This window comes from Dreissena polymorpha, chromosome 3 (assembly GCF_020536995.1).
Source record: "Dreissena polymorpha isolate Duluth1 chromosome 3, UMN_Dpol_1.0, whole genome shotgun sequence".
Taxonomy (NCBI): domain Eukaryota; kingdom Metazoa; phylum Mollusca; class Bivalvia; order Myida; family Dreissenidae; genus Dreissena; species Dreissena polymorpha.
Window position 1 is genome coordinate 23,829,220 of NC_068357.1, and position 27,913 is coordinate 23,857,132.

At 34.2% G+C, this 27,913-nt stretch overlaps 2 protein-coding genes and 1 long non-coding RNA gene across 9 annotated transcripts in view; 2 read left to right on the forward strand and 1 right to left on the reverse strand.

Moving 5' to 3' along the window:
* The window catches only part of LOC127873294 (thioredoxin domain-containing protein 16-like), a 107,676-nt gene that overhangs the window by 65,269 nt on the left and 14,494 nt on the right, over positions 1 to 27,913 (reverse strand). The window contains exons 1-5 of one of the 6 annotated variants that reach the window (XM_052417085.1): positions 14,843 to 14,865; positions 7,404 to 7,567; positions 2,231 to 2,313; positions 1,960 to 2,039; positions 167 to 241 (exon numbers count right to left, since the gene is read on the reverse strand). In XM_052417085.1, the coding sequence (XP_052273045.1) occupies positions 167 to 241; positions 1,960 to 2,039; positions 2,231 to 2,313; positions 7,404 to 7,567; positions 14,843 to 14,850 (410 nt within the window). In that variant the 5' untranslated portion in view covers positions 14,851 to 14,865. The other 5 variants (XM_052417084.1, XM_052417087.1, XM_052417083.1 and 2 more) reach the window with 5 other exon arrangements.
* Positions 8,794 to 27,913, forward strand: part of LOC127873298 (spermatogenesis-associated protein 7 homolog) — a 63,538-nt gene continuing 44,418 nt past the window's right edge. Inside the window, exons 1-2 of one of the 2 annotated variants that reach the window (XM_052417097.1) lie at positions 8,794 to 8,973; positions 24,072 to 24,128. In XM_052417097.1, the coding sequence (XP_052273057.1) occupies positions 8,961 to 8,973; positions 24,072 to 24,128 (70 nt within the window). In that variant the 5' untranslated portion in view covers positions 8,794 to 8,960. Of the gene's footprint in view, positions 8,974 to 12,679; positions 12,751 to 24,071; positions 24,129 to 27,913 lie in introns of those variants that run through there. The other variant, XM_052417098.1, reaches the window with a different exon arrangement.
* LOC127873314 (uncharacterized) lies at positions 26,606 to 27,453 on the forward strand. Its single transcript, XR_008046106.1, has 3 exons — positions 26,606 to 26,714; positions 26,747 to 26,906; positions 27,320 to 27,453. It is a non-coding gene; the product is annotated as an uncharacterized LOC127873314 (long non-coding RNA).

The following is a 27,913-nucleotide window of genomic DNA, read 5'->3' on the forward strand; positions in this document are numbered from 1 at the left end:
AAAACAAGAGTCTACACCAAAACAAAATGATATATCAAGCTGGTACATCAACTAGTATATTTTAAGCCAAAAAAAGGTACAGGCTACAGAGGTCTTTTTTATATTTGTGTTATTAAAATATTTATTGTGTTGTTTACAAACTAATTACATGCACATAAATTCTTACTGTAAAATGTTGGAGAGTATTGAATTCACATCAAACATGGTCTCTAACTCCAGTGCCAACAATGGATTGCCATTCCTGAAAATAACAAATAATAGAGACCAAGTGAGGTAAGATTCGTACTGACATTGAAATAAGCCTTAAAGGGTGCACATTTAATTGGATAGTTTCAACAACCTCATTCATGTCACTCATGAGTTCTATATTTAATACTTAGACATTTTGGAAATAGTGCATACATGTGTATTAACCCATTTACTTTCTTGAAACTAACAAGATGTGTTTGTGAAACACTATGTCCCCGTATATGACTTTTGACCTTGTAGGATGACCTTGACCCTTCACCACTCAAAACGTGCAGCTCAATGAGATACACATGCATGTCAAATATAAATTGCTAGCTTCAATATTGCAGAAGTGACATTGCATGAGCAATTTTGACCCATATATTTGACCTTGAAGGATGACCTTGACCTTTCACCACTCAAAATGTGCAGCTCCATGAGATACACATGCATGCCAAATATCTAGTTGCTATCTTCAATATTGCAAAAGAACTCATAAAATGAGCGATTTTGGCCACATATATTTGACCTCTGACCTTAAAGGATGACCTTGACCTTTCACCACTCAAAATGTGCAGCTCCATGAGATACACATGCATACCAAATATCATGTTGCTATCTTGAATATTGAAATATTGCAAAAGTGTACATTAAATGAGCGATTTTGAACCATATATTTGACCTTTGATCTTGAAGGATGACCTTGACCTTTCACCACTCAAAATGTGCAGCTCCATGAGATAAATATGCATGCCAAATATCAAGTTGCTATCTTCAATATTGCAAAAGTTATTGCAAATGTTAAAGTTGGCGCAAACCAACAGACCAACAGACCAACCAACCAACAGACAGGGCAAAAACAATATGTCCCCCACTACTATAGTGGGGGACATAAAAATTTCATAAAAGCGAAAAGTGTCATCCCTAATTTGCCTGTGCGGACTGCATAGGCTAATCTGGGATGACACTTTACGCACATTCATTAAACCCCCCTTTTCACAGAGCACAGCCCATTTGATTTTGTGGACACTGTTAAAAATGTAAACACTGTCTTCAAGTCAAACAATAGAAACATGGTATGTTTCATATTTTTCATTGAGCTTTGTTCTTGTTACCATCATGAGATGAAACGTTCAATTAAAGGGCTGACTATTAAGTATTTTAAACATTACATGAACATTGAAACGAATAATTCATTCAACAATTTAAAAAGTAAAATTATAAGTCAACATCCCCAGATTTCACTATGTAAGCATCACACATTTGATTTACATTTTCTTTTTTGGAAACTACGCCACATATTGTAAACAAAAACTTAAATAGAAAATAACACAATTGCATTTATTTTTAACAAACTGTAAAATTTTATTTAAACATTAAGCTTTGTTTGATGTACTTGTTAAATCTTGGTAATAATAGTAATGGTTCCTTTTTCTTGGGACACCTTGTGTGTGCCAATACATCAATTTTTAAGCTCAAATGCATTGATACCATTTGCCTGAGGCAAATAGACTCAAACCCAGGTCTGTTTGCTGATAGTTACAAGAACTTGATATTTTTGGAAATATGCTGAAAATGCTCAACAAGTGGGGACACAGCCTTGCACCTTGGATACCATATCCACCTGGCCATTGCATATTACCATTATCAGAAATGGAGTCATACAATCTGATGTTCTCTGATTCATTTCACTTATCATCTCACAAAATGATAAAAGTTCTTAAAATTAACCTGTAAGTCTGCACACTATTTTCTGTTCCAGGCTTATTGCAGTCAGGAACCCCTTTGTTTTCTTCATCCGTACAATTACACTGAAAAACACACAGTAAGAAGTTAACTGCAAAAATATAACAATAAGTATGGAAACTGGAGAAAATTTAAGTATCTTTTAGGTAGTTTGAGAAGTACAAATTCTTTAAAATGTTTTAATGGCTGTCAATTTAAAATAAATGACTTTAATACGACACAATATTAAAAATATATAAATTTAAAAAAAGCTTACCAGTCCAATTTTTACTTTATACAAATCTAGATAATCTGCTGCTTTGTTCAGTTCCATGAAAAAGAACTTCAAATATTTCACATCTGAAAATAAAATGTTATCAAGAAATTTGAGTGTTCATGCATGTGTCTTATCAAATCCCAGCATACCCATCGCCATGGAATAGTGCATAATTATGGTTTCTGTCTAAATAAATGGGTGTAAGCTTAATCCAATTTCTTTTTCTGAATGTTGTTGAAGAATAACCCAGGTTTAAATAAAACAAAGATGAATGTGAATTTCAATCACTGACTTCCAGGAGTATTCATTGGATTATTCAAATGACACAAATCAGATAATAAAATCACTAGTATATATTGGGACGCTCATTTAAACACAAGCCGATCTAACCAGGACAGTGAGGTAATGTGTTTTCTCAGAGAAATGAAAGCCGAAGTGCGCGCTGATTTGTCAACGATAAACTCGAAAGTTGATGACATAAGTAACACAGTAAATTTGTTAAAAACAGAAAATGAATCGCTCAAACAGGAAAATCAAGAAATGAAGAAACAAATTCATAGCCTTTGTTCGAAAATTGACAGTTTAGAGGGTCATTCGCGGCGGAATAATTTGCGTTTTCTCGGGATCCCGGGAACAAGCGGGGAGAAGTGGGAGGAAACGGAACTGAAGGTACGACATTTCATCAATGACACACTTGGTTTGCCCGATCTTGAGCACGTCGAAATAGAAAGAGCGCACAGAGTGGGTAATAAAAATTCTGAAAAACCCCAGATTGTCGCTAAATTTTCTCGCTACAAAGACCGTGAGACCATACTCAAAAAATCAAGGGAAGTTTTGGACAGGAATTCTCAATTTTCCGTACGCGAGGATTTCACTGAGCGAGTGCAACTACACAGGCGTGAACTGGGAAAGCGGTTAGTTCAAGCGCGAAGTCAAGGACAATACGCTTCATTGCGCTTTGACAAGCTATTTATTGATAACGAGGTGCACCAGTACGACGGCTTGACCGGCGAAATTACTAAAATTGGAAATACCCGTGGAAGACAACATACACGCACGAACAATAGCCAGCGGAATGTGGTGAGAGGGGATTATCGCGAGGGCAGTGAGGCGGAACGATCCGATGACGAAAGCGAAGCTGGGGCAACAGGCGGGGTGGAATAGGATCGAGGTCAAGGCCCAACAGAAAACATTACCATTATAACATGGAATGTGTGTGGTCTAAGGAAACTTGTAAATAATTGTGACTTTGTAAATTATTTACTTTCATTTGATATCATAGGTTTATTAGAGACATGGGGTGAGAAAAACAATGAATTTTGTGATTTATTAGCAAATTATACATGTTTTGACTATGTGAGAACAAAAGTAACAAATGCATGGCGTAATAGTGGTGGAATAGCCGCGTATGTAAAAAACGATCTGTTAAAAGAAGGTTTCATTTCACAAATATGTCATAACTATCAGGATTGTATTGTTCTGTATATCAAAAGTTCTATGTATAGCTCTTTAAAAGATATCATATTATATATAGCCTATGTATCGCCAGAAGGTTCACCAATTTATGAGCGAATGAATGAGAATAATGGTATCACTATTATTGGCTCTAATATTTCTTCTTTAAGAGTACTTTATGCTGATGCATGTATATACCTAGCAGGAGATTTAAACGCACGCACAAAAACATTATTAGATTATATACCTGATGATAATGTGGATAACATTTTTAACATAGAGGTTGATTATAACACGGATCCCTTTGATCGCCCACGTAATAACAAAGACTCAGAACGATATAACAATTTTGGGAAAACACTCGTTGAACTATGTTGTACGCAAGGTATGCATATTTTAAATGGGCGTAGCTACGATGATTTTTTAGGAAATTTTACATGTCTTACAAATAATGGCGCTAGTGTTGTTGACTACCATGTTGTATCCACTGAGCTATTTTCTCATATTACTTATTTTTGTGTAGAGATTAGGGATGAGTCTGATCATTTGCCTATTAGTTCTAAAATAGTTTTGGGGAAAAAGAAAATTATTCGTGCTAATTGCGGCAATCAACATTACTTTAATAACGGTAGCGAACACTTACCAAAAATAGAAAAGTATAAATGGAAAGACGCACACAAGCAAAATTTCATAAGAATATTTGAAAACAGTTTTAACATTCAGCATGCGCAAATATTTGAAGCAATCGCGTGCACGGATATTGACGAAGCGATCGATAAAATTTTAAATTTGTACAAATACGCTGCATCCGATATGAAGGCTAATTATAAAACACACTATCTTAATAAAAATGACAATTCATTAAACCAACCGTGGTGGGATAGAGAATGCAACGCAGCTAAACAAACGAAGTACGCAGCATTACGAAGATTCCGTTTAAGTAATGATGCATCGGATTATCAATACTATATATCACTCCGTAGAGGGTTTAAAAATATGTGCTCGGACAAAAAACAAGCGTATCAAACGACGAAAAGAAACGAATTGGTTTTATCGCGTACTAAACCAAATTTGTTCTGGAAATTAATAAAAGGTAGTCATAAGACGAAAAACAAAGATTCTTGTAATATAGATCCATTTGCATGGTACGATTATTTTAAAGGCCTTCTTTGTAAAGAAAATCAACCAAGTCTAATTGATATACAGCTAGAGGTTAACGAAACTGAAGATGATCAAGATCAAATTTTAAACTCAGAAATCACGAACGAAGAAATAATAAAAAGTATTTCAAAACTCAAAGATGGAAAATCGCAAGGGACCGATGGCCTTGGGGCAGAATTTTATAAAAGTACGATGCATATGATAAGTCCTTTACTTCGAGATTTATTTAATAAGATTCTAAATACAGGGCATTTTCCAAATATCTGGCGGGATAGTATAATTGTGCCGATATATAAGTCAGGCGCTACAGATGACCCCTCTAATTATAGAGGTATATCATTAATTAATGTAATGTATAAAATATTCTCCAATATCGTATACAACAGATTATGCAAATGGGCAGATTTTAACAATAAAATAGAAGAAGCACAAGCCGGTTTTCGCAAGGGATATTCAACCATTGATAATTTATTTACTCTTCAAAGCATGGTCCAAAAATATACGTGTAAACCTGGTGGTAGGTTTTATGTTCTATACGTAGACTTCCAAAAAGCATTTGATAGTTTGATTATTCATAAACTATTTACAACTATGTGTAAAAATGGGGTCAAGGGGAAGCTTTTTCAAGTATTAAAATCGATGTATTCAAATCTACGCGGATGTGTACGGGTAAATGATAAAAATGTCACGCAAAACTTCAATTGTAACATCGGCACTAGGCAAGGGGACGTAACCAGCACTATAATTTTTAATTTATACATGAACGAGTTGTCTACCTTTCTAAAATCTAAAGGTCATAGGGGTATTTTTATCACCGAAGATATTTCAGACATTATTTGCATTCTTTTTGCCGATGACGTTGCGAGTTGCGCCGATACCGCGATCGAGCTACAATCACAATTGAACTCTATATCAGAATTTTGTGATAATACTGGTATGACAATTAATCAACAAAAGACTGAAATTATTGTTTTTAGAAATGGAGGTCCGCTAAGAGCATACGAACATTGGGTCTTAAAAAATAATCCCGTAAATGTCACATCTGTATATAAATACATGGGTCTTCTTTTTACACCCAAATTATCATGGAGGAAAGCGAAAGAAAAACTTGCAGCTCAAGCCCGAAAATCTATTTTTGCTATTAAATCATACCAAAGAAACTTTGGATATTTTTCATACACGGAATATTTTAAATTGTTTGATTCAATGGTTAAACCCATACTTACATATGGCTCTGAGATATATGGAATAGAATTCTCAGACATTCTCGAAAAAGTACAAATCGAGTGTTGTAAATATTTCCTTGGTGTAAATAAATCTGTAAATGATAGCATTGTATTAGGAGAATGTGGTAGATTACCTCTTTGTATAGAACATCATGTAAAATGCGTTAAATATTGGTGTAAATTGATAAGTATGACAGAGGATCGATATCCTAGAAACTGTTATATTATGTTAAAGCGGCATGACGAAATCGGAAGAACTAATTGGGTGACATCTGTAAAAAATATTTTGTACCGTTATGGATTCGGTTTTGTTTGGATAAGTCAAGAGATAGGAAATGTGGAATTATTCTTAATGTCATTTAAACAAAGATTGATTGATTGTAATACACAGAACTGGCTTGAAGCTCTTGGAAATTCACCAAGATGCGATACTTACAAACAGTTCAAATCTATGTTAAACCCAGAAAAGTATTTGTTTATCGATATACCATTTTATGTTCGAAAGTCAGTTGCTAGATTCCGTTGTTCAAGCCATAAATTAGCTATTGAAACTGGTCGACATTTAGGAATTTCAAGAGAAAACCGATTATGTACATATTGTTCAGTCGTTTTTAATAATATGTGTATTGAAGATGAGTTTCATGTATTTTTTAAATGTCCAAAATTCAACCAAGAAAGGCAAATGTATATCTTTTCATGGTACAATGGTGAACAAAATTTCTTAAATTTTTGCAATCTTATGCAAATCTCTGATGAAAGTAAACTTAAAAGCATAGCCTTTTTTGTAACTGAAATAATGAAAAAGAAAGATGTAGATCAAAATTGATGTTCAAACTTGATGTATCACAACTCAAAAAATAACATGCTGTTACTTATGTATGCTGTATTTTGGGCCGGTGGCCTTTATTTACAAAATAAACTTTTGTCTTGTCTTGTCTTGTCTTGTGTAAGTACCTTATTTATAATAATAATATGTTGTGTCTGATGTTTGATTTCTATACAGGATTTTAATTCAGTTTTTATAATCAAATGTTTTCTTTAGTTTACTATTTTCAACACATAGTAGGAAAGTGTTAAATGAAGAAATGGAAAGAATGAAACACCTTTTTTTGCATTCAGAATAAGTCATATAAATAGTGAGCCCTTTCAGAACATGTGAGAAAATCATTACCACTGGCTTGGTTAAGAAAAAACACTAGTCCTATAACTTTAAAGCTCAACCCTTTCAATGTAATCATAGCAGGGTGTTATGTAAAAACCACTCTTACCAACACATTTATATCAATGATTGGTGTACTGTTTACTTCAACCAGAAACCGACAAGCACAAACCTGTCTTGTAAAAGTAGACCATCCTGACATGATTGTCCGCTATGAATTTCTCGAGCTGTTGGTTTCCCTTCAGAGGTTCAAACTTGTCAGTTTGAACATCCAGACTGCAGACCGAAGGAACCATCAGCAGGAGCAGCCAAAACGCCCTTTGTTCCAGCATGGTCCTGAAATTAAGTATTCTTAAATATTTATATATATATTGCTTCAATAACTTTGATTATTTTTCATTTCCTTATATTACAGTTAACAATCAAACAATAAAATATATTTTTATATTAAGGTACCCATAGCATAAACAGATTAATTACCCTTAAATATGGATACTATAATTACTCTAAGTTTTCAGGCACTCTAAATTTTTGGAAACCTCCATTTTAAGCCAAAATAATTATTTTTCATGACTATATTTTTGGACATACAGATTTTCGTCAATAATTAATGACTCTTATTTTTCTGACAATATATTTTACAGCTATCTTACAGATTTCAGCCCCATTTTCGCATATCTTGGGACCCTTCGATCATGGAGTTTTACAACTGGATTAAGGTCATCAACCCTGGCATATAAATCCCCTGTAGGCAATGGACCATTACAATTTCGTTATTGGGTAGATTACCATGTTTTCCAGTTATAAACAATGGTGTCACCCAACAGCATTTGAAATGATATTGTATTCAGGAAGCAGTATGGTATTCAGGGAGCAGTATGGTTGTGTTTTTTTAAAGTACCTGGTATGTCTATAACATTTCAGATAGGAGATTGCAATTAAGTGAAGTTGTTTTTTTTTTGGAAGTAGAGAAATCAGATAACAACACAATAACATTATTGCACATGTACAGTATATATGTTCAAAAGAATGTGAAACAAATGTAACCCAAACACTTTCACCTATAAAGAAAATATCTGTGTACATGTTTAGAATCTACAATATGTTAACTTAAAGTTAATATGTTTCATTACTTTTAAGTATAATTTCCGCTAAAAGCAACACAAATGTTTTTAACCGCTAAAATATATTGTTAGTCATTAAATTAAAACAAAGTTCCGTGTTAAGTCTCAAGTTATATCCTAGCTAAAGAAACTTCAGCGTACAGTTTATATAGTATTGACATACCTGTCGCGCCAGTCAAAAATCATAAAAAGCGACATTTTAAGTTATGGTAGCCAGAACTAGTTATATCCTAAATATTCAAAACATTTAATTTCCGAATAATTATCCGAACATATAATTAACCTACGCTAAAGCACAAAAGACATTAAATAAATATCGGTGTAAATTCATTTTCTGTAAGAAAACAAAATTGTGGAACGATAACATTACATTGTACACGTGTAATGTTTAACAACTATTTTAACAAAACGTGTAAATCGACCACAGCTTTTGTTTACATCCTGTTCGATACGTCTAAATGAACATGTGTTTTTTCACCAAACATTCGCTGTATATCTACGGAAGGACACGAACACTTCCGAATATTGATTGTTAGTTGGTAGAAACCAAGATGGCGGATCACTACTGATATTTTTTTTAGAAAACCATATTTCTACAATTTGGAATGGGAATGAAAGGTAATGTTTGTCTTTTTGAAACATAATAATACAAATAATAGTATGAGTTCTAATATATTACGACAGTGCATCAAAGAAAAGTAATGAAATGTGTTTCTCAGTCGTTAAAAGACAAAAAACAAAACAAGTTTTATCTTGTTTAAAATCCGTTCAGGTTGACCTCATAACTTTATTGAAATGAATATTCACAATGTATTTGTATTTGAAAGCAAATTAAAAAAAAATCGATAAATGTCCCTTTCTTAGTCACTATGGTGTCACCGTGTGACTTTTCTGAAACCAAAGGGCTCGGCTGCATTCCCAAAATAGTGAATAAATCAATGGCGATATAGTGCAAAAGGCTATTGAATTACCATTTTATACTTACGCAAAATAACTAGTCTCAAGAAGATGCATTAAAGCTCAATCGATAGAGCATAGTGCTAGTGATTAGGTGGATGTGGGCCTCATATGCACTAATTTAGTAATTTCCTTAAGTTTTGACTCAGATTTATACATTCACTCATGTACTCCTATAAATACAGTGTCACGTAATTACACATTGTTCGTTGATAACACACAGTAACAACCAAAGTTAATTTCTGATTTCATCATGATTTATTTATGTCGAATATTTCTTTTAACACAACGCTTGCTAATGTACCAGGCTTTTTCTGCTCCATTTTGGGAAAACGCCACACTGGAATTTTGGGAATTTCGCGTCATGAAAACCCCCATTTTGGGAAAAAAAATTAATCGCAAAATTGGCTCAATTGGGAAAAATTATCTCATGTAAAGTAAAGCGTTTCTTATATTTCATAGAAGCAGTTAACTGGTAAATAACGACTATTTTGATAACTTATTATTTAAATTTTACAAAATATTATGAACATGTGTTAATAAGTGCAGGTTTTTTAATCTGAATTTGGGGAAAAGGCCTGACCTTTTTTAGGTGAAAAAAATCGCGCGAAGCGCCGGATTTTGAGGAAAATAAGGAAAGTCTTAAATAATCATTAACATATTTTACAGTTTTTAAAACAAATTCAAGGCAACAAATAATTTAATTATGCAATACTTTCTATTTTCTACACTGGATCAGGTTAACTCATATATTTTAAGGTTTAAAAAAATTAATTTTTTTTTTGGAATTGGGAATTTTTTTTTCAATTGGGAAAAAAACAACCAGATTTGCATTGGGAATGGGGCCGAATTTCGGACCCGTGGCATAGGGCGGAAAAAGCCTGTGTACACGAAATACAATTTTACAGCGCGGCAGCCAACATGGCGGCCATGTCAAGAAGACTTGACAACTCTCCAAGTTCTTTTCAAATCTAACTGCAGATTTATTTTTTTACTACTAACTAAAACACTGCATTTTATCCCCAGGTTATTTGCATAAAATCTACTTGTAATTTCCATTGGTCACCAAGGTCCGGGCTTATTACGGATTGGTTGACTTATTAGAATGTTCTAGAAGGAACAATCTATTCATGTATTTACTTGCTTGCCAAATGCACTAAAATCTAATCAATTTATATTGGTATAGAGTAATCCCATTATATTTGTCAGTGCCATAACTTGTGTATCCTTTGCAAATAAGGCTTTTCGGTGACCCTTTCATCTGTGCTGTTTTGATGACCATGTGTGGGTACTATTAATCTCGTGTCTATATGCTGACCCTGAACTCATTGTTAAGTATATGGTCCTTCGATTCTTTTATCTAAATGACTTTTCATTTTACTGATCCCAATTATACCCCACCCTGGGTGTAAACGTATTTATGTTCTTACTTGAAATAAATCTTAAACCAGGTCTTAGTTTATGCAAATATCTCCCAAAAATGTATTATTAAATTCTCAAACTTCATCTTAACATTGCATATACATATTATTGAAATATCCCCTTATTAATTTCCATCATAAGAATAAACTCATAATAAACTCCCTCGCCGGGGCGCTTGAATTTGGAAATCAGAGTCTGAGTCACCGGGGCGCTTGAAATTTTCCGATCAGTGTATTTTTACAGTAAAAGAAAATGGAGAATGTCAAGAAAATCAAGGTTTCTTTATCAGTGTATCAATATTTCCTGTTTTAAAGAGCACTTGGTACATACTTTCTCATGTAATCGCCATAAACACCACATGGGGTCATAGATAATCCACTGATAGGAGATAGCATGACGCGCGTATCGATTATTCTAGCCACATTACACAGTCATTTATGCTGGCAAGGATGTATCACAGTCAACTCTCAGGTAACTTTCCAGTCGTCAAACTGTGATGTTCATCGTCCAATCGGTTACGCGAATGCTTATGAGGGCGGGGTTAACTATCGACAATTATTTTTGATTGACGTCGGGCACGAAGTAAGAGTTTATCGCAGCTTGAATAGCAAGGAGTTGTACCATTCACGTAATATAAAACCGGTAACTAGAACAGTACATGAAAGACGGTTTCGGGCATCATCACACCTTTTTACTGTAAACAAGTGTTACTCATGACACATAATTCACTGCCGTTTGCATATTTTTGCTACTGACGTTTGCCATTCCTAAACGTACCACTGACGTTTGCCATATTTGTTTTCCCTCTTTAAACGTTAATTTAATATCTGGTATATATTTTTGTTTGTTTATGCATAGACATATGTAATATATGTTCGTCCGGTAAAGCATAGACAGTTCTGTTATCCATAATTTTCGAGAACACTGACTCTTTGTAATTTTACTACTGACGTTTGCTTCTTAAATGGTAATTTGCGCCGAAGTGTTCTCGAAAATCAGAGCAACACACAAAACGCGTGATATACCGATCGAAAGCTATATGCATGCCATATTGCCTGCACTAGGTCGTATGAAAGTCAGAGGATGATCAGCAAGGATATTGGAAAAAAAAACTTCCTTGCACGGCTGTTTGTTGTCATAAAATGACTACTGACGTTGACTTTTGTGGTCACGTGACAGTTTTTGTTCATTCACAGTGAGTCTGCACAGGATAATCTAATACGACACTTTCCGCCTATGCTTGATTTTCGTTTCAACGAGACTTTGCATACATGAACACTTCAACGAAAGCTGAAACTGTCATCCCTGGTTATCCTGCACGGGCTGCACAGGCTAATCTGGGACGTTACTTTACGCTTGCACATTAAGCCTTGTTTTCCCAGAGCGCGGCCCAATTTTAAAATCACATCGCAATTATGAGTCTTGCGCCTGATGCTGGAGTTTAATACAATGTAATTACAACCATGTAATAATATATGATGGACAATAGTGATGTACGTTTTACATTGACATTTAACCCAACCCTATAAGACAAAACATTATTGCCAATATACAAAGCCAATTTTCTTTGTGTTCAATTTGATGAGAAAGGTATGTTCGAAGTTTACGATTTCAAATTTAATAATTAACCTTTAATTTGATTGTTTATAAATTCAAAATTGAACATGAATACCCTACTTGAAAACGAGCAATATCCTATTAAATAAAATATAATGATGAAATTAAGGTTGATGACAAAACTACATCCTGTGTTTCAGGCGATTTAAGCGTTTAAAGTAACTGGTTTTCAAATTTTGATAAAAATCCAAGTTTTATTACTTATAAATCATAAATATTCCAAACAAAAGAAACGTTATCAAAAATCAAACTAGTAAACTGCAGTTGTATAATTAAAAAAAAATATTGTAAAAATACATAATTATAATGTAAACTATTAAGAGTTACACAAGATGGCGGATCACTACTGATATTTTTTTTAGAAAACCATATTTCTACAATTTGGAATGGGAATGAAAGGTAATGTTTGTCTTTTTGAAACATAATAATACAAATAATAGTATGAGTTCTAATATATTACGACAGTGCATCAAAGAAAAGTAATGAAATGTGTTTCTCAGTCGTTAAAAGACAAAAAACAAAACAAGTTTTATCTTGTTTAAAATCCGTTCAGGTTGACCTCATAACTTTATTGAAATGAATATTCACAATGTATTTGTATTTGAAAGCAAATTAAAAAAAAATCGATAAATGTCCCTTTCTTAGTCACTATGGTGTCACCGTGTGACTTTTCTGAAACCAAAGGGCTCGGCTGCATTCCCAAAATAGTGAATAAATCAATGGCGATATAGTGCAAAAGGCTATTGAATTACCATTTTATACTTACGCAAAATAACTAGTCTCAAGAAGATGCATTAAAGCTCAATCGATAGAGCATAGTGCTAGTGATTAGGTGGATGTGGGCCTCATATGCACTAATTTAGTAATTTCCTTAAGTTTTGACTCAGATTTATACATTCACTCATGTACTCCTATAAATACAGTGTCACGTAATTACACATTGTTCGTTGATAACACACAGTAACAACCAAAGTTAATTTCTGATTTCATCATGATTTATTTATGTCGAATATTTCTTTTAACACAACGCTTGCTAATGTACCAGGCTTTTTCTGCTCCATTTTGGGAAAACGCCACACTGGAATTTTGGGAATTTCGCGTCATGAAAACCCCCATTTTGGGAAAAAAAATTAATCGCAAAATTGGCTCAATTGGGAAAAATTATCTCATGTAAAGTAAAGTGTTTCTTATATTTCATAGAAGCAGTTAACTGGTAAATAACGACTATTTTGATAACTTATTATTTAAATTTTACAAAATATTATGAACATGTGTTAATAAGTGCAGGTTTTTTAATCTGAATTTGGGGAAAAGGCCTGACCTTTTTTAGGTGAAAAAAATCGCGCGAAGCGCCGGATTTTGAGGAAAATAAGGAAAGTCTTAAATAATCATTAACATATTTTACAGTTTTTAAAACAAATTCAAGGCAACAAATAATTTAATTATGCAATACTTTCTATTTTCTACACTGGATCAGGTTAACTTATATATTTTAAGGTTTAAAAAAATTAATTTTTTTTTTGGAATTGGGAATTTTTTTTTCAATTGGGAAAAAAACAACCAGATTTGCATTGGGAATGGGGCCGAATTTCGGACCCGTGGCATAGGGCGGAAAAAGCCTGTGTACACGAAATACAATTTTACAGCGCGGCAGCCAACATGGCGGCCACGTCAAGAAGACTTGACAACTCTCCAAGTTCTTTTCAAATCTAACTGCAGATTTATTTTTTTACTACTAACTAAAACACTGCATTTTATCCCCAGGTTATTTGCATAAAATCTACTTGTAATTTCCATTGGTCACCAAGGTCCGGGCTTATTACGGATTGGTTGACTTATTAGAATGTTCTAGAAGGAACAATCTATTCATGTATTTACTTGCTTGCCAAATGCACTAAAATCTAATCAATTTATATTGGTATAGAGTAATCCCATTATATTTGTCAGTGCCATAACTTGTGTATCCTTTGCAAATAAGGCTTTTCGGTGACCCTTTCATCTGTGCTGTTTTGATGACCATGTGTGGGTACTATTAATCTCGTGTCTATATGCTGACCCTGAACTCATTGTTAAGTATATGGTCCTTCGATTCTTTTATCTAAATGACTTTTCATTTTACTGATCCCAATTATACCCCACCCTGGGTGTAAACGTATTTATGTTCTTACTTGAAATAAATCTTAAACCAGGTCTTAGTTTATGCAAATATCTCCCAAAAATGTATTATTAAATTCTCAAACTTCATCTTAACATTGCATATACATATTATTGAAATATCCCCTTATTAATTTCCATCATAAGAATAAACTCATAATAAACTCCCTCGCCGGGGCGCTTGAATTTGGAAATCAGAGTCTGAGTCACCGGGGGCGCTTGAAATTTTCCGATCAGTGTATTTTTACAGTAAAAGAAAATGGAGAATGTCAAGAAAATCAAGGTTTCTTTATCAGTGTATCAATATTTCCTGTTTTAAAGAGCACTTGGTACATACTTTCTCATGTAATCGCCATAAACACCACATGGGGTCATAGATAATCCACTGATAGGAGATAGCATGACGCGCGTATCGATTATTCTAGCCACATTACACAGTCATTTATGCTGGCAAGGATGTATCACAGGCAACTCTCAGGTAACTTTCCAGTCGTCAAACTGTGATGTTCATCGTCCAATCGGTTACGCGAATGCTTATGAGGGCGGGGTTAACTATCGACAATTATTTTTGATTGACGTCGGGCACGAAGTAAGAGTTTATCGCAGCTTGAATAGCAAGGAGTTGTACCATTCACGTAATATAAAACCGGTAACTAGAACAGTACATGAAAGACGGTTTCGGGCATCATCACACCTTTTTACTGTAAACAAGTGTTACTCATGACACATAATTCACTGTGAATGAACAAAAACTGTCACGTGACCACAAAAGTCAACGTCAGTAGTCATTTTATGACAACAAACAGCCGTGCAAGGAAGTTTTTTTTTCCAATATCCTTGCTGATCATCCTCTGACTTTCATACGACCTAGTGCAGGCAATATGGCATGCATATAGCTTTCGATCGGTATATCACGCGTTTTGTGTGTTGCTCTGATTTTCGAGAACACTTCGGCGCAAATTACCATTTAAGAAGCAAACGTCAGTAGTAAAATTACAAAGAGTCAGTGTTCTCGAAAATTATGGATAACAGAACTGTCTATGCTTTACCGGACGAACATATATTACATATGTCTATGCATAAACAAACAAAAATATATACCAGATATTAAATAAATGTTTAAATATAAATTGAGTTTTATGCAGATTCGTTCAAACGACACAAAGACACTATTTTGTTTTACGGATCATTTCGACTAAGAGGACTCGCCAGTCAAGTAAAATATCGAATATAATATATATTTTTATAAACAACTGGTAGCAAGAAGCGTTGTAGATAATTGGTCATTAACCACATTTTAACTAACTCTTTTGACCTGTTAATTTTTCAACTCAATTCATATTATCACTTTAATAAAATAAAATGCAATCTTATTGATTTGTGTCTTATACTATTTTACTAGTTTGAACATAACGAAATGATCCGTGAAACAAAATAAGTGTCTTTGTGTCGTATGAACGAATCTGCATAAAACTCAATTTAGATTCACATTGTAAATCGAATCATTCCTGTCGTCAGTTGTCGAAACGAAAGTACGGTTGATATTTAAAAGCATTATATTTCTCTTTCCGGGATATTTTTTCAATATGTTGATGCTGCATTAACGAATATACGTGTATATGAAGTGAATACACCAAAAATAAACAACGGTTGCGATAGACACATTTTGTTGTTGCAGAATTTATATATGTCGTGCATTGATTTATGACATCAATCTTAACTTGTTATATCTAATTTAAATCTAAATTAGCATAAACTATATTGTTTCACATGTGTTTCATTAAATTAAACGCTTGCATTTATTCGGCTCTACTGCCGTTTGCATATTTTTGCTACTGACGTTTGCCATTCCTAAACGTACCACTGACGTTTGCCATATTTGTTTTCCCTCTTTAAACGTTAATTTAATATATGGTATATATTTTTGTTTGTTTATGCACAGACATATGTAATATATGTTCGTCCGGTAAAGCATACACATTTCTGTGATCGTTAATTCTCGAGAACACTGACTCTTTGTAATTTTACTACTGACGTTTGCTTCTTAAATGGAAATTTGCGCCGAAGTGTTCTCGAAAACCAGAGCAACACACAAAACGCGTGATATACCGATCGAAAGCTATATGCATGCCATATTGCCTGCACTTGGTCGTATGAAAGTCAGAGGATGATCAGCAAAGATATTGGAAAAAAACCTACCTTGCGCGGCTGTTTGTTGTCATAAAATGACTTCTGACGTTGACTTTTGTGGTCACATGACAGTTTTTGTTCATTCACAGTGAGTCTGCACAGGATAATCTAATACGACACTTTCCGCCTATGCTTGATTTTCGTTTCAACGAGACTTTGCATACATGAACACTTCAACGAAAGCTGAAACTGTCATCCCTGGTTATCCTGCACGGGCTGCACAGGCTAATCTGGGACGTTACTTTACGCTTGCACATTAAGCCTTGTTTTCCCAGAGCGCGGCCCAATTTTAAAATCACATCGCAATTATGAGTCTTGCGCCTGATGCTGGAGTTTAATACAATGTAATTACAACCATGTAATAATATATGATGGACAATAGTGATGTACGTTTTACATTGACATTTAACCCAACCCTATAAGACAAAACATTATTGCCAATATACAAAGCCAATTTTCTTTGTGTTCAATTTGATGAGAAAGGTATGTTCGAAGTTTACGATTTCAAATTTAATAATTAACCTTTAATTTGATTGTTTATAAATTCAAAATTGAACATGAATACCCTACTTGAAAACGAGCAATATCCTATTAAATAAAATATAATGATGAAATTAAGGTTGAAACAAAACTACATCCTGTGTTTCAGGCGATTTAAGCGTTTAAAGTAACTGGTTTTCAAATTTTGATAAAAATCCAAGTTTTATTACTTATAAATCATAAATATTCCAAACAAAAGAAACGTTATCAAAAATCAAACTAGTAAACTGCAGTTGTATAATTAAAAAAAAATATTGTAAAAATACATAATTATAATGTAAACTATTAAGAGTTACACGCATAACATAATAAACATTGCAAACGCGACAAAAAGTCACACCACTTACCTTCACAGCGACTGCAAAAGTAGCAAGAAACCTCGTGAATCTGGTAATTAATGCTGAATCTTTACGTGACTAAAACTATTTGTAAATAAACGTCATAAATAATTTCACTGAAAAGGTAATCCGTCACAGAAAGTAAAACTAATTGTTTTAAGATTCGGAGAAGATAATGTTATAAACGCTAATGAATGAATTCATAAATTTATGAATTAAAAAAATGCATGAAAGAAAGAACGAACGACTGAACAAACGAAAGAATAAACAAATAAATAAAACTAAACGCTCACAGTCGAATCGAAAATCAAGATGTGAAAGTCCATTTGCCTTCCGGCGCTCGGGCCGAGCCTATCAAAAGATAAAATTTACCCCGCGCTAATCGGCGCAGAAATCATAACGAGGCTTACCGGAAGTTAATGAGGCGTGCACGTGACTGAACAGTGTTTGGCGGTTGGAAAAATTGACAATAGCTTAAAAACAGAATAACTATATCTTGTCAAACAATTATGTCCAGAGAACGCCAAACTTAACTAATCTTTTAATGTTTGATACGGATTCAATCGTATTTAGGAAAGGAAGTGGCCCAGCAGATAACATTTTTGGTAGCGATTCAGAGTGCGGAATATGTAAAATCGAAACCTGTTATTCAATACAAAACATGTACATGTTAAGAAAATTTAGGTTCATGTATCGTAGAGAAATGTATGGGTAACTACAAAACGGCTACAATAAAAAATGCGTATGATCGTATAACTGCCGCGGGTGCAAGTATGGTCGATGGATGACCATGATAGCGGTGTATCGCATCTTACCATATGGCAGATGGAATGTTGTGATAGTGTGCGACTGGCACCCACATTATGGACAACACAAAAGAAACAAATCACGAAATTATGGAGATTGCTTTGAATAGATAAACACGACGAATCTGACCGATGGCAGTAATATGTCTTTTTTAACTAATACCTGCCAGACTTTTCCAAGTTAAATGCTGATCAACAGAATTGCATTTTCTACTTGAAAAATATATCACAAAATTTACAGATTTTCATGTAAAAGTCTTATTTGTTTGTTTTTGTTACTTTGCGATTGGACACATTATTATATCGTTCAAGTATTATAGTTTCATATTTTATTTAAGTGGCACATAGTACATACATATAATAGTTATTATATACAATTTCAAATCAAACAGTACTACATAGCCATGCAAATGACTTACGAGTCACTAATCAGACATGAATGAGTGTAGCCGCCTCATGCTTGTTATAGAGTATATAGTAAAGCACTGATTTGATATAGGATATACCATTTATAAATGTAATGTATAATTTTTTATATGAGCCATAATAAAGTCATATCGTCACAGACGGTATACTTTATCGTTTTAAGAAGCAATCGTTTATAAATAAAGCAAATCTATATATCACTCGTTAATCCGTCATTAAGCATTTAAGTATGTCACTTTCATAGTAATCCATACGAATCAGGTCTGGTATATTATCAAGCATATAAAGTCTAAGGAATGTGTAACAGAAACATTCAAATAAGAAGTGGTACTCGGTTTCGATTTTATTTGGTTCCTTGCAAAGTAAACACAGTCTCTCTTCAGCCTTTACGTGTCGGAATCCCCAGGTCTCAATGCGTAAGGGATCACTGTGAATGAACAAAAACTGTCACGTGACCATAAGAGTCAACGTCAGAAGTCATTTTATGACAACAAACAGCCGCGCAAGGTAGGTTTTTTCCAATATCTTTGCTGATCATCCTCTGACTTTCATACGACCAAGTGCAGGCAATATGGCATTCATATAGCTTTCGATCGGTATATCACGCGTTTTGTGTGTTGCTCTGGTTTTCGAGAACACTTCGGCGCAAATTTCCATTTAAGAAGCAAACGTCAGTAGTAAAATTACAAAGAGTCAGTGTTCTCGAGAATTAACGATCACAGAAATGTGTATGCTTTACCGGACGAACATATATTACATATGTTAGTGCATAAACAAACAAAAATATATACCAGGTATTAAATAAACGTTTAAAGAGGGAAAACAAATATGGCAAACGTCAGTAGTACGTTTAGGAATGGCAAACGTCAGTAGCAAAAATATGCAAACGGCAGTAGAGCCGAATAAATGCAAGCGTTTAATTTAATGAAACACATGTGAAACAATATAGTTTATGCTAATTTAGATTTAAATTAGATATAACAAGTAAAGATTGATGTCATAAATTAATGCACGACATATATAAATTTTGCAACAACAAAAATGAACTAATGTTTAAGTGATATTAAGTGCATTTAACAGTTTATAGGTGTCTATCGCAACCGTTGTTTATTTTTGGTGTGTTCACTTCAAATACACGTATATTCGTTAATGCAGCATCAACATATAGAAAAAATATCCTGGAAAGAGAAATATAATTCTTTTAAATATCAACCGTACTTTCGTTTCGACAACTGACGACAGGAATGATTCGATTTACAATGTGAAACTAAATTGAGTTTTATGCAGGTTCGTTCATACGACACATAGACACTTATTTTGTTTCACGGATCATTTCGTAATGTTCAAACTAGTAAAATAGTATAAGATACAAATCAATAAGATTGCCTATTATTTTATTAAAGTGATAATATGAATTGAGTTGAAAAATTAACAGGTAAAAAGAATTAGTTTAAATGTGGTCAATGACCAATTATCTGCAACGCATCTTGCTACCAGTTGTTTATAAAAATATATATTATATTCGATATTTTACTTGACTGGCGAGTCTTCTTAGTCGAAATGATCCGTAAAACAAAATAGTGTCTTTGTGTCGTATGTACAAATCTGCATAAAACTTAATTTAGATTCCGTTGTAAATCGAATCATTCCTGTCGTTAGTTGTCAAAAAGCATTATATTTCTCTTTCCGGGATATTTTTTCAATATGTTGATGCTGCATTAACGAATTTACGTTTATATGAAGGGAACACACCAAAAATAAACAACGGTTGCGATAGACACCTATAAACTGTTAGATGCACATAATATCACTTAAACATTAGTTCATTTTTGTTGTTGCAAAATTTATATATGTCGTGCATTAATTTATGACATCAATCTTAACTTGTTATATCTAATTTAAATCTAAATTAGCATAAATTATATTGTTTCACATGTGTTTCATTAAATTAAACGCTTGCATTTATTCGGCTCTACTGCCGTTTGCATAATTTTGCTTCTGACGTTTACCATTCCTAAACGTACTACTGACGTTTGCCATATTTGTTTTTCCTCTTCAAACGTTTATTTAATATCTGGTATATATTTTTGTTTGTTTATGCATAGACATATGTAATGTTCGTCCGGTAAAGCATAGACAGTTCTGTGATCGTTAATTTTCGAGAACACTGACTCTTTGTAATTTTACTACTGACGTTTGCTTCTTAAATGGAAATTTGCGCCGAAGTGTTCTCGAAAATCAGAGCAACACACAAAACGCGTGATATACCGATCGAAAGCTATATGCATGCCATATTGCATGCACTAGGTCGTATGAAAGTCAGAGGATGATCAGCAAAGATATTGGAAAAAAACCTACCTTGCGCGGCTGTTTGTTGTCATAAAATGACTACTGACGTTGACTTTTGTGGTCACGTGACAGTTTTTGTTCATTCACAGTGATAATTAATACGAGAATTAATTGCAAGTGGTAAGCAATTACTTACTAGTAGCGAGTAAGTTGTGCAAATAACTCCCGGTAACAATTATGCGATAACAATTTAATTCCAGTACATATTTATTTCATCATGTCCATTTATAGAACTGATTAACCTCGTTTTTCTGACATTTATTAGACACGTAATGCGCTTTAACAAATAATCGTTGAATTAATTACGCACAACTTTAAATGTTTCGTTCGATTTTCAAATGAGCATTATCAATTTGTAATCCGAAACACGCTTCCGAATTTTAATGCTAACGCGACATTAACAAATTGTAACGTCAAATAAACAGTTTATTATCTTTTGTCTCAATAAAAAGCGCGCGAAAAATATGCAGACATGTAGAACGTCGCATGTTAAGTGTGGATGTATTTTGTGCTGTATAAAAACATGAACATCATGTCAGGCGATTTACGCGAGTTCTGTGGAGAAAGAAAAACGCCCTGATTGGACGATATTACATCACATCTTTAAATTGTGACACATGCAAAAATTTATTTGATACTTAAGAAAATATGGCGATTTTTATGCCCCCCTTCGAAGAAGAGGGGGTATATTGCTTTGCACATGTCGGTCGGTCTGTCGGTCGGTCCGTTCACCAGGTGGTTTCCGGATGATAACTCAAGAACGCTTTGGCCTAGGATCATGAAACTTCATAGGTACATTGATCATGACTCGCAGATGACCCCTATTGATTTTATAGGTCACTAGGTCAAAAGTCAAGGTCACGGTGACCCGAAATAGTAAAGTGGTTTCCAGACGATAACTCAAGAACTCTTAGGCTAGGATCATGAAACTTGATAGATAGATTGATCATGACTCGCAGATGATCCCTATTGATTTTCAGGTCACTAGGTCAAAGGTCAAGGTCACAGTGACCCGAAATAGTAAAATGGTTTCCAGATGATAACTCAAGAACGCTTATGCCTAGGATCATGAAACTTCGTAGATAGATTGATAATGGCTGGCAGATGACCCCTATTGATTTTCAGGTCACTAGGTCAAAGGTCAAGGCCACGGTGACCCGAAATAGTAAAATGGTTTCCGGATGATAACTCAAGAGCGCTTATGCCTAGGATCATGAAACTTCATAGGTACATTGATCATGACTTGCAGATGACCCCTAATGATTTTCAGGTCACTAGGTCAAAGGTCAAGGTCACGGTGACCCAAAATAGTAAAATTGTTTCCGGATGATAACTCAAGAACGCTCATGCCTAGGATCATGAAACTTGATAGGTAGATTGATCATGACTCCCAGTTGACCCCTATTGATTTTCAGGTCACTATATCAAAGGTCAAGGTCACGGTGACCTGAAATAGTAAAATGGTTTCCGGATGATAACTCAAGAACGCTAATGGCTACGATCATGAAACTTCATAGGTACATTGATCTTGACTCGCAGATGATACCTATTGATTTTGAGGTTACTAGGTCAAAGGTCAAGGTCATGGTGACCCGAAATAGTAAAATGGTTTCCGGATGATAACTCAGGAACGCTTTTGCCTAGGATCATGAAACTTCATAGGTACATTGATCATGACTCGCAGATGACCCCTATTGATTTTCAGGTCACTAGGTCAAAGGTCAAGGTCATAGTGACCCGAAATAGTGAAATGGTTTCCGGATGATAACTCAAGATCGCATACGCCTAGGATCATGAAACTTCATAGGTACATTGATCATGACTGGCAGATGACCCCTATTGATTTGCAGGTCACTAGGTCAAAGGTCACGGTCACAGTGACAAAAAACATATTCAAAAAATGGCTGTCTCTACAACGGAGAGCCCATATGGGGGGCATGCATGTTTTACAAATAGCCCTTGTTGTTTTTAATTCTTGAGCACTTTTATCATAAATATTTACCAGAATTTGCTTTAAAACTGGAATATACGGTATAATCGGGTAATGAGTAGCAACTGGAAAAGTGGTAAGTATGCAGTAATAGATAGAAGGTATCGTTGATACGGATATATTAAGAAATTGAACGAGACGGGATTATGTGTATCTATGCGGGAAAGAGTAAAATATAAATAAAGGGTAAAATATAAATAGTCACTTAAAATTTATTTGATACAATAGAAAAAAACAGCAAGGTTTTTGTTAAAGAATTCATTAAATTATCGGGTAATAAATAGAAACTTGAAAAGTAGGAAGTATACAGTAATAGAGTCTGGTTGAAACGGATGTATTGGGGACTCGTTCGAGGCGGGATTTTACTATCTATGCGAGAAGTTTTAAAACAATTAAACAATATATAATATATTTTTAAATGACTGGGGGTATTTTCTTGAAGAGTCATAGCGCACCAAATGACGTCTTTTGACGCTGTTTTTATTTGAGTTATAACACACCACAGAACGTCAATTGACACGTTAAATATAACAAAAAAATCAACCATCCCTATCAACCCCGGGGCGTCTGACAAAAATCATGTGGAAAGCACTGCAATATGAGGTCAATATGCATCGGTAGATAACATCTAATTATTTGGACTATCGTGCATGAGAATATGTTAAAATATGGCGCATACACTTTTAAAAATTGTACATTATAAATAAAATGTTTGACTGTTAACACAATAAAACTAAAACTCTAACTTTCACAGCTAAAGAAATATACATAAATATTTATAGGAGAATGTCAAGGCAGGAGTTTTAGCTAAAATAATTTCTGGCTAAACTAAGGCATTTTGGATTTTTTCAATTATTTAATATTATTATTATGTTGAGATAATTTTTTGTACACAACTCAACTTGTCTTACTACTTGTATATTGCAGATGAAGGAATGAAATCCACCACAACAATGAGAGGGCAGTTGGGGGTCCGCAGCGGACGTAAGTGTTTGCTTGTTTACAGTTATTGATATCCTATTTATTGCTGTGCAAACATTGTAAAATAAATCATCTACTGAATGTAATAAGTCAAGTAACTGTCATTTTTATGCATTTTAAGTTTTTCCCTTTTTTGTTTTTATTTGGATGACATACATCAACTGTTAAAATATTAAGACAACGTGTTAGGTAAAAATAATGTTTTACCAAATTTTCAAAATTGAGATAAGTGAACACATGTTGTTTTCTGAATGTAATAAGTAGTGTAACTGACTGTTTGTAAATTTTTTACAAGAAGCAAAAATCTGTTTTATTGAAATAATAAACATTTTTCAGTATTTCCATTTTCTTATTAGTATTATAATAAAATTTGTAAAACCAAAACACATCTCCAAATTGAGATGTCTTTTTGAAAAGAATACAAAATTAAGATAATTTTAAAACTGAAATATTTTTAATGCAAAAATTAACGCAAGTGCTATTAAAGTATTTCGGAAAATATGCTCTCCTGAAAAATTTACAACATGTCAGTTACACAACTTGACAAGTTATTACATTTTTAAAAGTAGACGAAATATCTCAGTCCAGTTCATTTAGGTCTTTGTCATCTTGGGTCTATAGCAATGACTGACTTCTTTGACTATGCATTTTCAGGTAAATGTCTAACAAGAATGTTAACAAATCCATCTGTCTGTTATGTTTCTGTTCATACTCTCTGAACTTGCATTTAATTTTATTTTCACTTATACCATGTCAGATGCATAGAAGATATATTGTCTGCCTATGAACTAGTAGCCAATTATATAATTTTTGGTTATCTTCAAGTTTATTATATATTTTTTGGTTAGCTATTGTTAAAAAAATAGGTATTCGAACAGGTGCACGTTTTTGTTTTATTTTGAAAAAATTTAAGCCAAGGTATTTGACTTCAGTTATCTTTATGCGAATAAGTTTATCTTTTGGATTGGCATAAGTTATCCTGTTTCCAATTGAATATAACCATTACGAATATTTTTATCTTACACATGTGTAATATACATTTTAAGCGTTTTAATTGGCTTAGTTTTCGTTTGATTGACCATTCGCATTTTGTTATTTTGCTAAAATGATGCTGCAACGTCAAATATTTATTTAATTTGCTAATTTAAAAGCATGTGATAAAAAAGATCTGACACTCGTGGTCATATCATACCATATTTTATTAAATTCGTCCAGGAAATTCCTTAGTAAGCTTGCCAAAGGCTCGCTTACTCACACAATTCCTGAACTCGTTTAATAAAATATGGTATGATATGACAACTCGTGCCAGATCCTATATTTATACAATAGTCCACTTGAGATCACAGTATGATATGACAACTCGTGCCAGATCCTATATTTATACAATAGGCCACTTGAGATCACAGTATGATATGACAACTCGTGCCAGATCCTATATTTATACAATACGCCACTTGAGATCACAGTATGATATGACAACTCGTGCCAGATCCTATATTTATACAATAGGCCACTTGAGATCACAGTATGATATGACAACTGGTGCCAGATCCTATATTTATACAATAGGCCACTTGAGATCACAGTATGATATGACAACTCGTGCCAGATCCTATATTTATACAATAAGCCACTTGAGATCACACGTTTGATATGACAACTGGTGCCAGATCCTATATTTATACAATAGGCCACTTGAGATCACAGTATGATATGACAACTCGTGCCAGATCCTATATTTATACAATAGGCCACTTGAGATCACAGTATGATATGACAACTCATGCCAGATCCTATATTTATACAATAGGCCACTTGAGATCACAGGTATGATATGACAACTGGTGCCAGATCCTATATTTATACAATAAGCCACTTGAGATCACAGTATGATATGACAACTCTTTCCAGATCCTATATTTATACAATAGGCCACTTGAGATCACAGTATGATATGACAACTGGTGCCAGATCCTATATTTATACAATAGGCCACTTGAGATCACAGTATGATATGACAACTCGTGCCAGATCCTATATTTATACAATAAGCCACTTGAGATCACAGTATGATATGACAACTCGTGCCAGATCCTATATTTATACAATAGGCCACTTGAGATCACACGTTTGATATGACAACTGGTGCCAGATCCTATATTTATACAATAGGCCACTTGAGATCACAGGTATGATATGACAACTGGTGCCAGATCCTATATTTATACAATAGGCCACTTGAGATCACAGTATGATATGACAACTGGTGCCAGATCCTATATTTATACAATAGGCCACTTGAGATCACAGTATGATATGACAACTGGTGCCAGATCCTATATTTATACAATAGGCCACTTGAGATCACAGTATGATATGACAACTCGTGCCAGATCCTATATATATATATAAGAGGCCACTTGAGATCACAGGTATGATATGACAACTCGTGCCAGATCCTATATTTATACCATAGGCCACTTGAGATCACAGGTGCTTATACAATAGGCCACTTGAGATCACAGGTGCTTATACAATAGGCCACTTGAGATCACAGGTGCTTATACAATAGGCCACTTGAGATCACAGGTGCTTATACAATTGGCCACTTGAGATCACAGGTGCTTATACAATAGGCCACTTGAGATCACAGGTGCTTATACAATAGGCCACTTGAGATCACAGGTGCTTATACAATAGGCCACTTGAGATCACAGGTGCTTATACAATAGGCCACTTGAGATCACAGGTGCTTATACAATAGGCCACTTGAGATCACAGGTGCTTATACAATAGGCCACTTGAGATCAATATGACAACTCGTGCCAGATCCTATATTTATACAATAGGCCACTTGAGATCAATATGACAACTCGTGCCAGATCCTATATTTATACAATAGGCCACTTGAGATCAATATGACAACTCGTGCCAGATCCTATATTTATACAATAGGCCACTTGAGATCAATATGACAACTCGTGCCAGATCCTATATTTATACAAAGGCCACTTGAGATCAATATGACAACTCGTGCCAGATCCTATATTTATACAAAGGCCACTTGAGATCACAGTATGATATGACAACTCGTGCCAGATCCTATATTTATACAAAGGCCACTTGAGATCACAGTATGATATGACAACTCGTGCCAGATCCTATATTTATACAAAGGCCACTTGGGATCACAGGTGCTTATACAATAGGCCACTTGAGATCACAGGTGCTTATACAATAGGCCACTTGAGATCACAGGTGCTTATACAATAGGCCACTTGAGATCAATATGACAACTCGTGCCAGATCCTATATTTATACAATAGGCCACTTGAGATCAATATGACAACTCGTGCCAGATCCTATATTTATACAATAGGCCACTTGAGATCAATATGACAACTCGTGCCAGATCCTATATTTATACAATAGGCCACTTGAGATCAATATGACAACTCGTGCCAGATCCTATATTTATACAAAGGCCACTTGAGATCAATATGACAACTCGTGCCAGATCCTATATTTATAAAAAGGCCACTTGAGATCACAGTATGATATGACAACTCGTGCCAGATCCTATATTTATACAAAGGCCACTTGAGATCACAGTATGATATGACAACTCGTGCCAGATCCTATATTTATACAAAGGCCACTTGAGATCACAGGTGCTTATACAATAGGCCACTTGAGATCACAGGTGCTTATACAATAGGCCACTTGAGATCACAGGTGCTTATACAATAGGCCACTTGAGATCACAGGTGCTTATACAATAGGCCACT